The 14,302-nt window shown below is 42.8% G+C and overlaps 1 protein-coding gene across 1 annotated transcript in view; it reads left to right on the top strand.

Moving 5' to 3' along the window:
• Adam9 (ADAM metallopeptidase domain 9) overlaps window positions 1-14,302 on the top strand; it is a 65,024-nt gene that overhangs the window by 35,265 nt on the left and 15,457 nt on the right. The window contains exons 14-18 of the mRNA XM_031339325.1: window positions 220-415; window positions 5,939-6,044; window positions 8,351-8,534; window positions 13,433-13,513; window positions 13,899-14,004. Of these exons, the coding sequence (XP_031195185.1) occupies window positions 220-415; window positions 5,939-6,044; window positions 8,351-8,534; window positions 13,433-13,513; window positions 13,899-14,004 (673 nt within the window). The remainder of the gene's footprint in view (window positions 1-219; window positions 416-5,938; window positions 6,045-8,350; window positions 8,535-13,432; window positions 13,514-13,898; window positions 14,005-14,302) is intronic.

The following is a 14,302-nucleotide window of genomic DNA, read 5'->3' as shown; positions in this document are numbered from 1 at the left end:
CCGCCTATTGGACCGCTTCTGCAGCGTTCCTTGTGTTTGTATTTCATTTGCGCTTTCTTTGGTTACCTATGGTTTGTTTTTCATTTTATAATGTTTGAATTGACTGTTTTTGGCTTTGTTCATTTTTGTGTTGGGTGATTTAATGTTTGTTGATGGGACCTGATGGCTCTGTAGAGATTCTTCTGATATTCCTGTCTTACTTGAACCTCATTACCTTAGTTCCTTGTAGGAGGCTCCATATGCAGAGGAAAGACCAGTGAGTGTGATGTCCCTGAGTACTGCAATGGCTCCTCTCAGTTCTGCCCGCCAGATGTCTTCATTCAGAACGGATATCCTTGCCAGAACAGCAAAGCCTACTGCTACAATGGCATGTGCCAGTACTATGACGCGCAGTGTCAGGTCATCTTTGGTTCAAGTAAGATATTCATACTCAATTGATTTGATTTGATCATCTGTTTACCTTAGGCTTTTAAAGAAGGAATCAAACTTTATTGATGAGGTTCTTGTATCTCCATTCTTCCTCCTCCCATCGTAAGTCATGGTCAGGGATTTTTATGTCTGATTTGGTGATTCAGTTGATCTTTGTGTGGTCCCCCTCCCTCTTTCCACTTTGTATAACACATGGTGTCTTAGGGTTTTCATTGCTGTGAATACAGACTATGACCAAAAATCCTTATAAGGATAACATTGAATTGGGGCTGGCTTATAGGTTCAGAGGTTCAGTCCATTATCATCATGGCAGGAAGCATGGCAGCGTCCAGGCAGACATGGTGCTAGAGAAGGAGCTGAGAGTTCTACATCTTGTTGTGATACAAACAGGAAAAGACTGGCTTTCAGGGAACTAGGATAAGGGTCTTAAAGCCACGTCCACAATGACATTCATCCTCCAACAAGGTTATGCCTACTCTAAGGTCACACCTGCTAATAGTGTCACTCCCTGGGCTAAGCATATTCAAACCATCTCACACAGTATGTAGGTATATGCACACACAGAGGCTTGGGGACTGAGGACTGTGCCTAGAAACTCACATATGCTAGGCAAGCACACTATTGCTTTGCTGTGTCCTCACCCTCCAGGTTTCTTGTTTTGATATTATAGGCTGTATGGTTCTAACATTTGCATTCATCATTTAAAAATGTCCTCATGGTCCATGTATACTGATAAATTTCTATCACAGTGTATTACGGTATTCATTAGTTAGTTTCTCATTTGTGTGTATGTAAAGTATGTCTTTGTGTGTGAGAGTGGGCGCAGGCTAGTTGGCCCTTGAGCTTTTGGGATTCTTCTGTCTTTACCTCTCTTTCCTCACAGGATCTCTGGACTTACAGATATGAATTGCTTTCTGTGGGCTATGGGGTTTTGAATTCAGGTCCTAACACTTGCATGACAAAGCACTTCACCCACTAAGCCATCTCCCCAGCTGCTAGTTTTCAGTGTTTATGTTGATGAGTATGTAGTGTAAGGGTTTTGTTTTGTTTAAACTTTTCATCTTTATTAAAAGTATTCTGAAGATTAAAAATTGAAAAATTTATATAATTTTACATTGAAAATTAAGGTCAGTTACTGCTCCATACTCCTATCCTTCGAAATAATAACTTTTACCTTGTGTAGCTGATTTTTTTGTTACTTGTTCTAAGTGTTTATATATATATATATTTATTCATTTATGTTTCAGGCAGAGTCTTGCTATGTATGTCAAGCTGGTCTTGAACTCACAGTCCTCTGTCTGTCTCAGCCTTCCAAGTGCTGTGTATGTGTTACCATGCCCACTGCCCCCAGGTCTTTAGATGGCCTCTATAATGATATTCTTACTTTTATTTTTTTAGATTTATTTTACCTTATGTGTATGAGTTTTGCCTACAAGTATGTATGTGTACCATGTGCATGCCTAGTGCCTTTGGAAGTCAGAAGAAGGCATTGGATTCCTAGGAACCAGAGATATCGATGGTTGTGAACCACCCTGTGGGTGTAGGTCCTCTGCAAGGGCAGCAAGTGTTCTTAACTACTAACCATGACTCTCCAGTCCCTACTGTTTTTATTTTTATGGATGATAATTAATTTTCATTCTTGGTCTTCGTTCAACCCTGATAGCTCATGTCCATACACATGATCATTTCATTTTCTAGTCCTCTTTCTTCGTCATAGAATAATTGTAGTGTTTACAGCAGTGTTGACTGTATTGCATAGCAGCCATGTTAATACTGTTCTCTGAACTGTGTAGTAAGGCACAATTGATTTCCTGTCATCCTTTCTCTCAAAAGAATGATTCTCATTCTCCTCCTTTCCTTCTCTCTCCCTCTGTCTCTCCCTATCTGCTCTCCTGCATCTAGATCTGTTCCCTTTCAATTAGTTTGCTTACTACTTACCATTATTACAAAAAAAAAATTTGCAAAATTGCAAATAGTTAATGTCTATTCTGATACTGTCTTGAAGTGGTTAAAAACATCAGCTGTTCTACTGATTTCAATCTGTTTAAAGAAATCTAAACAGGATGCCTCTGTTTGTCTTCAGTTTTGACTTGTTCTGAATATTGTTCATGCTCTCTAGAGATCCCGAGATAATAGGATACACACACACACACACACACACACACACACACACACACACACACACACAGTGGATTGACTCATGTAGCTCATCAGTCAGTAGAACTGATGGAAGACTTCTGTTCAGGGATGGCAGGCTCAGGGCCCAGAAGTAGCTGGTGTCCCAGATCGGTTCCAGTGGTAGGAACATTACAGGTGTCTCAGCCTGGTGTCTGTTGGAAAAAATTCCCTCCTACTGGTCATGGTTTGTTCTTTTCCAATGTGAAATCAATTGTTAGAAGCACCCATGAGTGCATACTGCTGTATTCTCTTTATACAAAATTAAGTATTAGCCTCATCTAAAAGCACGCTTACACGTTCAGAGTCAAATATATCTTACCTCACATGGTGAAAGGGTAAGAAAGGGGAGAAGGCATGTGCGTTTCCTCGCAGGTATAGTTACAATGAAATAAGATATCGATGACAATTGTAGGCCTCAGGTTTGTAACTGCTCTGTGGTCATATCACACTTCAGCTGCTTTCTAGTCCATATTACGTTGTTACACTGTTCGTTCTGTGTTCTCTTTGCCATCAATAAGTTCCTTAGATGGCTATAGCTCCCAACCTGGTGGAGTGACCCAAACATTCATTCATGAAGGGCCTGGGTAGCTTGACAGGAAAACTCCTGTGTTCCAGGCCTGCTCCTCCTGCTTCCGTGTAGGTTATGGCTCTGTCATCTAGCCACTTGCAAAAGCCTTTCTCTGTTAGTTCAGAAACATGAAGAGCCCAGCATGACTGAGTGTGTAGTTCATATTGTTCATGCTCTCTAGAGACCCTGAGATGATAGGACACACACACACATACACACACACACACACACACACACACAATGGACTGACTCATGTAACTCCAACAGTTCCCACCCAGTGGAGTCATTATTGTGGCATTTACTGGAAGAGTTTCCTCTTTGGACACTCAGACCTCTAAGGTATTAGAGCATGAAGTCATAGGTCCAGGAAGCATGTTTTTGCTAGTGAGTCATATTGCTAAGTGTTGCCACTCCCATTTGCACCCCTTAAGATCTGTATACTGAATTGTGGTTGTCATTGTTGGACCTGTCTTAGAGCATATATAACTTCTTGAAGAAATGATGCTCCCATCCATCAAACTACTACTGTCTGACTTGTAACTGAGTATCCTGTGCATTTCCACTACTCTAACGAGCCATCTAGTACAAATAAAATACTCTACTTAGTGATACAGCTAGGCCTGAAATCTAGGAGGATTGCAAGTTTAAGGCCTGCCTGAGCTACAGAGAGCCAGCTTGTGCAACTTAATGAAACCTTCTCTCAAACAGTAAACAAGTGTTAGGAGATAGCTCAGTGGTGGAGCTCTTGCCTAGTCACCAGCACGTGAAGAAGTGGTATATATGTGCCTGGGCACAAAGTACTGTCCCCTCTGATGGAAAGGGAATAGTGTAGCTGCCCTGGTACCCAGATGCTGACTGATGCTCAGGAAAGGGTGCTGTCAGAGGCCCAGTAGATTTGGGTGGTGACAGAGGTGGCTGGGAAGAGAGACTGCCTGCAGCTCCCAGAATGGGCTTTCCTTTCTGTTGATTGTTTTGGCCCAAGTCTCTGTTGGTCATAGTCATGAACTCATGCATCTTTCTCTCCTTCCCAGCAAAGCGAGCCACAACATGTCCTATGGGGATGCAGAGAGAGCACCACAGCATGTCCTATGGGATGCTGCAGAGAGAGCATGGCAGCATGCCCTAGGGGGTGCTGCAGAGAGAGCATGGCAGCATGTCCTATGGGGTGCTGCAGAGAGAGCATGGCAGCTGCTCACTTTGGGGTGATGTTCCACAGTGCTCAGACCATCTGTGAATGCTTTGTTCTTCTCTTCCTGTGTCAGGAGAATCCTTGGTAGGATTCTCAGAGTGCTCATAGATGCTAGACAAGGGCTTGGAAAACTGTGGCCATGGACTTGTGGTCCTTCAGCTGTCTTCATTTTGGTTCTCATGGTGCTAGTGGGTTCCCATCCCCTGCACCCTTATGTTTTGGCATCAGCTGTGTGTGACTGAGTCCTGCTTTCAGCACATTTACCCAGGTTGCAGTGGCCGATGATTGGCACTGAGGAGTTCTACAAAAAGCCTTTCTAGAATCCTGTCCTCCAATCATTCTTTACTTAATCCTTGAGTCAGCAGGAGCAGCAAACACATTTGACTCAGTCCCTTCCTGCAGATCATCCGGGAAATCTGTAACTTTCCCTGTTGCTCTGACTAAGCTGGGAACACTGTGTGGCATTTTCCCTGGGCAGGATTATGGATGTCTCTCCTCCTGCTCACTGCTTCCCTCTGCTGCTCTGCCTCTGTTCGCCCACATCCTCCTGCTTTAAAGCTAACTGAGCCTGGCATCAGGCATGTGAGCTGGGTTAGGGAATCCGATTCAGGAGGGAGGGAGGACTGACGATTTGACTCTGAAATACTAACAAAGCTCTTAGGGAGGGAAAAATGAAGGTAAGTGATACCAAACGTAAGAAAATGAGCGTGGGTTAATCCTTTGTCACATGGTGTAGGTCTCACTGTATTTATCTAATATAAACATACACGTACAATAGAAACATGTGGTGTTCTCTGCTGTCACTGAGAGAGTGCTGGGTGTGTGAGAGCGGAGAACAAGCGGTGACTTACTGCATGAGCTAGTTACTGTTGCATGGCTGTGACCAGTTCCCCGGGAGAGGACTTCAAGGGAGATAGGCTTTGGCTCCTGGTTTCAGAGAGTTTCAATCCATGTTTGCTTGGCCCTGTGAACATATGAAGAACACCATAAGGATGGAATTGTGTGGCAGAGAGGCCTCTCTACCTCATGTTAGATAGACTTGGGAAGAGAAGGGTTCAGGAGAGGGCGGAGGCAAGATACGGCTTCCAGGGCATATTAACCCCTCCTCCAGCTCCCAGTGACCCTGCCCTCCAACTAGATTCTGCCCCCTTTCCTTTCCTATTTCCCAATAATTCTATCATATTATGAATTCATCAACGATTGATCATCAAGAAGATCAGATCCCAGGACACACCTCAGGCACACTCAGGCAGGCTTAATAATCTGTGTCTTTTTCAGTGCAATCAAGTCAGCAATGCTAACCATCCCAGCTGTGCATGGGTCTTCATTGTAATAATCATGTAATGGTATTTGTTATAGAGTTTGAGTGCTTGGATCCAGGTTTTTATGTGCAGTCTGAGTTTGCATGTTTTTGCTATGTATGAAGTGTAGAACAAAAGTTCTGTATGTGTAAGGCTGAACGTTTAGAAGTGTGCAAGTGGTTCCTATAGGTGTGTGAAGGAGCACATGAAATACTTCTGTTTCTCACTAAAGTTACCATAACTTTTCTCTCTCTTAAATGTTGACTATTGCAGAAGCAAAGGCCGCCCCAAAAGATTGCTTCATTGAAGTGAATTCTAAAGGTGACAGATTTGGCAACTGTGGTTTCTCTGGCAGCGAGTACAAGAAGTGTGCCACCGGGTAAGTGGGGACAATGGTGTGGAGGGCCATGAGCAAGGGAGCAGGGTCCCTGAAGTCCTCTGTACCAGCTCCTGTGACTGCGGCCTTCCTCCTGCTTCACGTGCTTACTATCTCATGTGCAACATGCACAACAGGCTTCAGAGGGATGTGCCGGGAGCAAGCCTGGGCAAGCCATCCATCTTCTTGCATGCACACTGTGGATCTAGTGGGCTTAGAACCTTGTTTTGTTTATGTATGACCTGCAGGAAGTTTTCCTGAGTGAATATGTCCTCTTTTCTTCACATACTCTTTTTTAGTAAAACATTCCCTGACTCGGTCATATATACAGAATACCTGCAGTACTAATTGGGCCTCTTGTTGTTTCTTTGTCAGCCTTACGTACATTTAAAAGGATGAAGTGAAACTTTTATTTTTATTTTTGTAGGCTGGCGAGATGGCTTACAGGTTAAAGTACTTATTACCAAGCCTGGCAACCTGAGTTTGATCTTCTGATTTTAGCAAGTTGTCCTCTAGCCTACCTGTGTAGGGATGTGTGTGCAGAGAATACATGCATATAAACACATAAACATATGTAAAATCGGTAATGTAGTTAATAATAAATCAGTGTAATATAATGAGCGAGAACACATAATCCCATGAGCCTCCCTGTTTTGTGTTTGTAGTCTGCATGTACCCATGCTGCTACTTTACTCAGTGGGGATGACTCTGAAGTACTGTGTACTGCCACTGGTCGAGCTCAGCGGCTTATGGTGTTGGCTGAGCATCATCATAGTACTGTGGCCTGTGTTGTCTTCTTCTTCTTGCTCCTCAACTCTGCAGGAGAGTTCAGTCCAGCTCACCGCCTTAGTCACTGTTCTGTTGGTGTGCAGAGACACCATCACTAAGGCAGCTATAAAAGAAAGAATTTATTGGGGCTTACAGTTTCAGAGGGTGAGTCTATGATTATCATGGCAGGGAGCATGGCACCAGGCGGGCATGGTGCTGGAGCAGTAGCTGAGAACTTACATCTAATGACAGGGAAAGTGAGAGTGGACCTTGCATTTGCTTTTGAGCTCTCAAAGCTCAAGACACTCCTACTCCAACAAGGGCCAACCCCAATCCTTTTCAAACAGTCCCACCAGCTGGTAACCAGGCATTCACATACCTGAGTGTATTGGGGCCTTTCTCATTCACACCACCTCACTGACCGACCATTTTCTTTTCCCTTAGCTTTGTGGAGAATGTCCCTCTTCATAAACTTATTTTCTGCTTCTTTCCACATCTCCTCCTTTCATAAGCCATCTCTGTGAGGTACTTCAGTTATTTGGGACATTTGGGACATTTTTCACAGCATCTCTGAACATGCAGTTTCTTCACTGCCTGGCCAATCCTGGTCATCCTTCAAACTTGAGTTCTGGTGACTTTCTTAAGGCAAACATTTCCCTCTTTCCTAACAATAGTGTGCACTCTTCACAGGTGTTCCGAATGCCAGGTGCCTCTTTCATAAACTTGACGTGCTCTGTTTTTGTCATTGTTCATAGATATCCTAGTGATTGCTCTATTGCTAAGAAACACCATGACAACGGCAACTCTTACAAAAGATAGTATTTAGTTAGGGTCTGAGTTACAGTGCCAGAGGTTTAGTCCATTATCATCATGGCAGGCACCATGCCTCCAGAGCAGTAGCTGAGAGCTACAGCCAGGTCTGTAGGCAGCGAGACAAACACTGGGTGTGGCAAAACCTCAAAAACTCACCCTTCGTGACACTTTCTCCAGCAAGGCCACACCTCTTAATTCTTCTAATCCTTTCAAATTGTGTGACTCCCTGGTGACTAGCATTTGAGCATCTAAGTCTCTGGGATCTGTCTTATTCAAACCACCACAATACCATTTTCTAGTGTTCTGCTTCTTCCACTTATCTCCCCCTCTTCCTTTTATTAGCCATCTCTGTGAGGCTATGATTTCTCTATTGACTCATGAGTTATTGAAAATTAATTGTTTAATTTCCAAAATTGCTTTCTTGTTTAATTTTACCAAGAAGACTTGGGAGTGGGAGATGCTCTGTTTATAAAGTGCTTTCTGTGCAGTGAGGAAGGGGTAGGAATAGAGAGGGAAACTCTTTGTACTGCTCGCCACCCCACCTGGTGACTGCATGCTAGCCACAACTCCCATTTCTCTCATTGCTAAATTTAAGGAGAGCTGTATCGACTTTCCATTGAGATTCCTCCAGCCAAGAAACAGCCTACATGTCCACATCTAAACATAAAAACTTCTTTTCTGTGTCCTCTGGATACAGTTTGTATTTACACTGTTTGTTTGCCCAATAGGAACGCTCTGTGTGGGAAGCTTCAGTGTGAGAATGTACAGGACATACCGGTGTTTGGAATAGTGCCAGCTATCATTCAGACACCCAGTCGAGGCACCAAATGCTGGGGTGTGGATTTCCAGCTTGGTTCCGATGTTCCAGACCCAGGGATGGTGAATGAAGGCACCAAATGTGATGCTGGGAAGGTAACCCCAATATTCTCAATTTACAAAGTTGCTGGCTGGCTTCTTCCTGGAAAAAAGTCTAAATGTGTGGTAGCAATTTTAGAAAATCCAAAGCCACCAGGAAGGAACTTGACAGCTACTCATAACTGTCCCCCCTGTATTCACAGGATTCTCTGATGTCTTCCATGTTGGAATCCACTGTGCCATGTTTCTTTGTCCTGTGAATGGGCTATGATTTGTTAGGCAAACACTCTTCCCGGGAAGCCTAGGTGGTTTCCACAGTTGGTGGGGTGGGAGCTGGAGTCCCTGGGTTTGTGTGTGTGTTTGTGCCTCTGGGTCAGTGAGGTCATGGTGCCTGTCCAGTCCAGAGTGTGGCAGCCCAAGGCTTCAAGCCTTGCTTCCATATGAGTGGATGATCAGGGACTTTTTCCCCTGTAGAGTGATTGCTGTGACAGAAAAAGGTGCTGGCTATCCAGTTCCAAACATGCCCTCTTTTCTCAAGATTCAACAAAAAAAATGGCTCTGTGTGTGTGTGTGTGTGTGTGTGTGTGTGTGTGTGTGTGAGGGAGGGAGGGAGAGGAAGGGGGAGGGGGAGGGAGAAAGAAGATGGGAATTTCTGTTTGCTTGGAACTTTGAGCATACCTCTTTAAGTGTTTGAAGTGCAACTGCCATGGTTAATGAGCTGAATATGTGACACTTTCAGATGCATAATCTGAGTGTGTTTTCAAGGAATATAATCTGATAGCATGTAGTATTTAATAACTACACATTCAGGTCTTTCACATTTGTAGTGTGTTAAAGCCTTAGCGACAGGAGTCATTTAGTCCTTAGTACTGTCCTATTTTAACTTCTCATGGAAATTTCTTTTGTACCAGGAATGTTACATTTGTATTGGTTTCTTGGCAATTCTATTTTAATTGTAGATGACATCTTTTATTAATTTAAATGCATCTTTGCTCTATTTTAATGTCTTTATGCTAAATTTTCCTTTACTTGATATAGTTGCTCCCTCAGTTGGTGGTTAAATTGTGTTATAGGCTTACAAACTATGAAAACTATGAAGCTCTTCGGTGGCATTCTGTTTCAAGTGTGCCTCCAATAGCTAGACGTTATTTTTCTCTCTAAGTTTACCCTCCATTGGAAGTTTGTTTATATAGAAGTATTACATTTTAGTTATCAATATTATTGTACAAAGCAAAAGTGGCTACCCATGGCATTCCTGTTCCTCGCTCACTTCCTAGGTGAGTCATGTCAGCTCTGTCATTTCTGCGCAGTTCTCTCTGGGCATTTGCAAACCTCCTCATTCTGAGAAAACAAAGCCACATCAGACTTAGTAAATTTCTGAATGTGGGTTCTCACAGCACATACAGACCCCCAGGTCCGTGTAGAACCCTCCTTTACCTCATCTGAGGTACAGCAGTTGTTCAGTCACATTCTGGAGGCTTCCTGCTCTGTAGCTTATCTCTTTAGCTAGTTGAGTAATCTGTAGGATAGTTTGCTACAAGAGGATTTTTTTTTTTTTTAAATTTAAGAGACATGTACACTTATTTACTTAACTTTACTTTTTGTATATACATATTTAAATTTTGATAGGAACTGCCAACTTCCTTTTCTGTAATGTGGTAACATTTTACATTTCACTAATAGTATGTGAAGTGTCTTAATTTATGACAACATTTTTGCTTAATGTCAGTCCTTTTTGAAAAATGTGTTTTAAATTTAGTTTATAAAGTAGGCTTACATGTGGTTTCTTCATAAATCCTTCATTTTGATCAGTTCTCACTCTTTCCCTCTTGCCTCCTGCCTCCATCCCTGTCCAGGCCTTGCCCACCTGCATCCATCCCTTCTAGGCCTTGCCCACCTGCATCCCTGTCCAGGCCTTGCCCACCTGCATCCCTTCCAGGCCTTGCCCACCTGCATCCCTGTCCCACCTGTTTTCCTTTCTCTAGTTACACATCACAGGTATTCTGCCCTCCCCACCTGAAGGTGTCTTCTCTTTCTGCCATGGTCCCCTCCTCAGATCTGGTTCACAGACAGATCTAAAGCTCTGCCGGGCAGCATTTGTCTTGAGGACAGGGTCATCTGCACAGACTGTTTTACAGTTCCTTCCATTCCTGCACAGATTTCCTTTCTCTTTACAGCCAAACAGAATCCTGTTCTTACTTGTTAGCCTGTTGTATCTAGTAGGGTCACTGCTGCCCATTACAGAGTAACCATTTAAACTGTGTCTATGCATATAGATTTCAGGAAGCATCTAAGTAGTATATGGCTTTTTCAGAAGGGCTTTGGCGTTAGTTATCCCTCAAGGTGCTCTTCTACCCTGGCTCCCCCTCCCATATCCTGTTAACCCTTCCCAACTCCTTATTCCCTTTTCCCAGTTTGTATCACAACATTTTAGTTCCCCTCCCTTGAGGCCCCCTTACCATGTCTTCTTCTTACTGATTCCCTGGTCTTTATTAAGACCAAATTAAATATACATGCCTAAAGAGTCAGAGTTAGAATCCACGTTTGAGAGATGACATACGACCAGGGTCTCGGTTATTCATCTCACCCAGGACAATCACTTCTAGCCCCATCCGTTTACCTGCAGACTTCATAATTTATATTATAATAATATTCCACTGTGTAAAATGTACCTTATTTTCATTACTCAGCTATCAGTTTGTAAACTTCTAGGTTGTTTCCGTTTCCTGGCTGTTATAGATAGAGGAGCAATGAACACAGATAAACGAGGGTCTCTGTATTAGGACAGAGTCCTGTGGATCTGCGCCCAAGAGCTAGATCATGTGGTAGATCTATTTCTAGCTTTTTGAGGATCCTCCACACTGGTTTCCATGGTGACTTCAACAGTTTGCATTGCCCCGAGCAGTGAATGGGTTCCTCTTTCTTCATATATATGCCAGCATTTGCTATCATTGTTTTAATCTTAGCCATTCTTTTTTTTTTAGAGTTGCTTTTATTTTTTCATTAATTAATTTATTGACTTTACATCCTGATTGCAGTCCCCGTTTCTCATCTCCTGCTTATGCCACATTCCTGCTCCCCCATTTCCCATGCCCTTGAGCTTTGATAAAAGGAGGACCTCTACCATGGGACCCACCCCAGTGTACCTTATCCATTTGTAGCAGGACCAAGCAGATCCTCTTAAAGTGAAGCCAAGGCAGCCCCACTTGGGTAAAGGGACCTATAGGCAGGCAGCAGACTCAGAGACAGCTCCCACTTTAAATTTTAGGGTACCCACATGAAGATAAAGGTGCACATCTGGAACATATGTGTAATGTGCCTAGGTCCCTCTAATGCATGGTTACTTTTCACTTTTTCAGTTTCTGTGAGCTCCCATGGGGTCATGTTATTTGACTCTGTAGATGTTCTTGACTCCTAAGACTACCAATCATTCCCCCACTCTTCCACATGACTCTCTGAGCTCTGTGGGTATTTACATCTCTTTTATTACTAGTGTTATTATTATTCAATTTATTTTAATTTCTATTGGTTATTTTATTTGTTTACATTTCAAATGTTGTCCCCCTCCCCAGTTTCCCCTCTGCAAACCTTCTGTCTTCCCCCTCCCCCTGCCTCTATGAGAGTGCTCCCCCACCCACCCACTCCCACCCACTCCCACTCCCACTCCTCTCTACCCTGGCATCCCCCTATGCTGGGGCATCGAGTCTCCACAGGACCAAGGGCCTCTTTTGCTATTGATGCCAGATAAGGCCATCCTCTGCTACATCTGCAGCATCATTGGTTGGTGGTTTAGTCGCTGGGAGCTCTGAGGGGTCTGGTTGGTTGATATTGTTGTTCTTCACATTGTTGTGAAGGGGATTGCAATCCCCTTCATTGTCTTCAGTCCTTCTCCTAACTCTTCCCAAAAAATAGTTTGATATTTTACTATATCAATTGTGATGTAGCAATTTCAGAGATAATTTTTAATCTATTTTAATATTTTGTATCTATTTTATATGTGTTATGAGCTAGAATTTCAAGAACTTTATAAAATTATGATTACTTCCCATTTGTAATGGAAATTCCTCATCATTTTATTATTAATCGTGATATTGGAAAATGAAGTGTAGCTTTTATTTTAAAACAAAGCATTCTCTCATTTATTTATATTCAATAAAACCTGTTTTGAGGTTTCTCAGCAATTTCACATATCATTCTTTTTTCTGGAGACAGGGTCTATCTGTCTGTAGAGCCTGTTCTGGCTTCAAACTCATGGTCATCCTGCCTCAGTTTCCCAAGTGCTAGGAATTATAGATGTGCACTATTATGCTCAGCATGTGGTTTCTTTTGATTTGAAAACGATTCTTTGTGAATATTTTCCTAAGGTCTTTATTTGTATACTCATATCAAAGGGTGGCTATAATTTAATCTTTCTTTTTGGCCTTCATATAATTTTTGTCATTTTGATCATTAATTATTTGTTATTTAGTTAATGTGACTCATTTTATTCATTAAAAAAATATAATGTTGGAATTAACCATGCCTTGAGAGTTTGAAGAATTCCCCAATGATGGGTCCAGGGAGCAATATGACTTGGTGGGTAGAGATGCCTGCTGCCAATGTTGAGACGCTGGATTCCATCCCTGGAGCAGAACCAATGCTCAGAAATCTTGCTTTGACTTGTACACACACATCATGCCATGCACGTACACACTCTCACATGCATGTGCACATGCCTGAATGCATGTTAGCATGTATGTACACATGTGTGTGTATACTAGCGTGCATGAGTGTACACCTGTATGCACATATATCTACCCACATACCCACACACATTCACACACACCAAATTAAAATGCAATAAATTAAAAATATTAATCCATCAATGAAATAATCATGATGCTGATATTTTCCCTGATCTTTTTAATATGTCCAGTTTTTCTAATGTCACTTAATTCTTTGCTTATTTTTTTCAGATTTGTAGGAATTTTCAGTGTGTAAATGCTTCTGTCCTGAATTATGATTGTGATATTCAGGGAAAATGTCACGGCCACGGGGTAAGTAGTGTTCCCTTAGTTTGTTCAGAGTGGTAGTTCTGAGCTGACAGTCCTGGGGAGGTTAGAGTCCCTAAGTTCTGGGTAGATGTTGAGAGAAACTGTTCATAGTGGCAGATATTTCATTTACCCCCACCCCCTTAATTGTTGGCTGTGGTGATACATGTCCACAGAGTAGCTTGGAATCTAGCTAGGGCTACACAGTGAGATACTGTCTCAAAGATATAGAGAGAAGAGAGACAGACAGAAACAGACACACACACACACACACACACACACACACACACACACAGAGACTTGTGATTTTGTATGAACTTTTTAGCTTCCATTCCGGAGTTGATTCAGAGCATACTCACAGTTAACAAGTGGTACTTTGCTTGTTTTAAAGGTGTGTAACAGCAATAAGAATTGTCACTGTGAAGATGGCTGGGCTCCCCCACACTGTGACACCAGAGGATATGGAGGAAGCGTGGACAGTGGGCCGACGTATAATGGCAAGTACACTGGAGGGCATGGGTGGGCCTCGCGCTGCCCTGGTCATAACCTGGCATCTGTATTTCTTTCTTCACGTGCCACATAGCTTTGCATTGAAGCTGCTCACTGCACCTCCTGCATTGCTTGTGGACATTTCTAGGGTTTCTTTTAGCCCTGTTTCCTTCAGGTTTTCGCCTGTCCTTACTGATGAGCCTTGTCGCTAGCTCCCTAAACGCCTTGGTTCCTGCCCTGCATGTGCAGATAACACTGGCAGTCTCTGGTCCTGTTCTTGCTCTGTGTCCTGCTCTCAGCTTAGTG

This window comes from Mastomys coucha, unplaced genomic scaffold (genome assembly GCF_008632895.1).
Source record: "Mastomys coucha isolate ucsf_1 unplaced genomic scaffold, UCSF_Mcou_1 pScaffold22, whole genome shotgun sequence".
NCBI classification, from domain to species: domain Eukaryota; kingdom Metazoa; phylum Chordata; class Mammalia; order Rodentia; family Muridae; genus Mastomys; species Mastomys coucha.
Note: the sequence above shows the minus strand (reverse complement) of the source record. Positions and strands in the feature narration are given on the sequence as shown.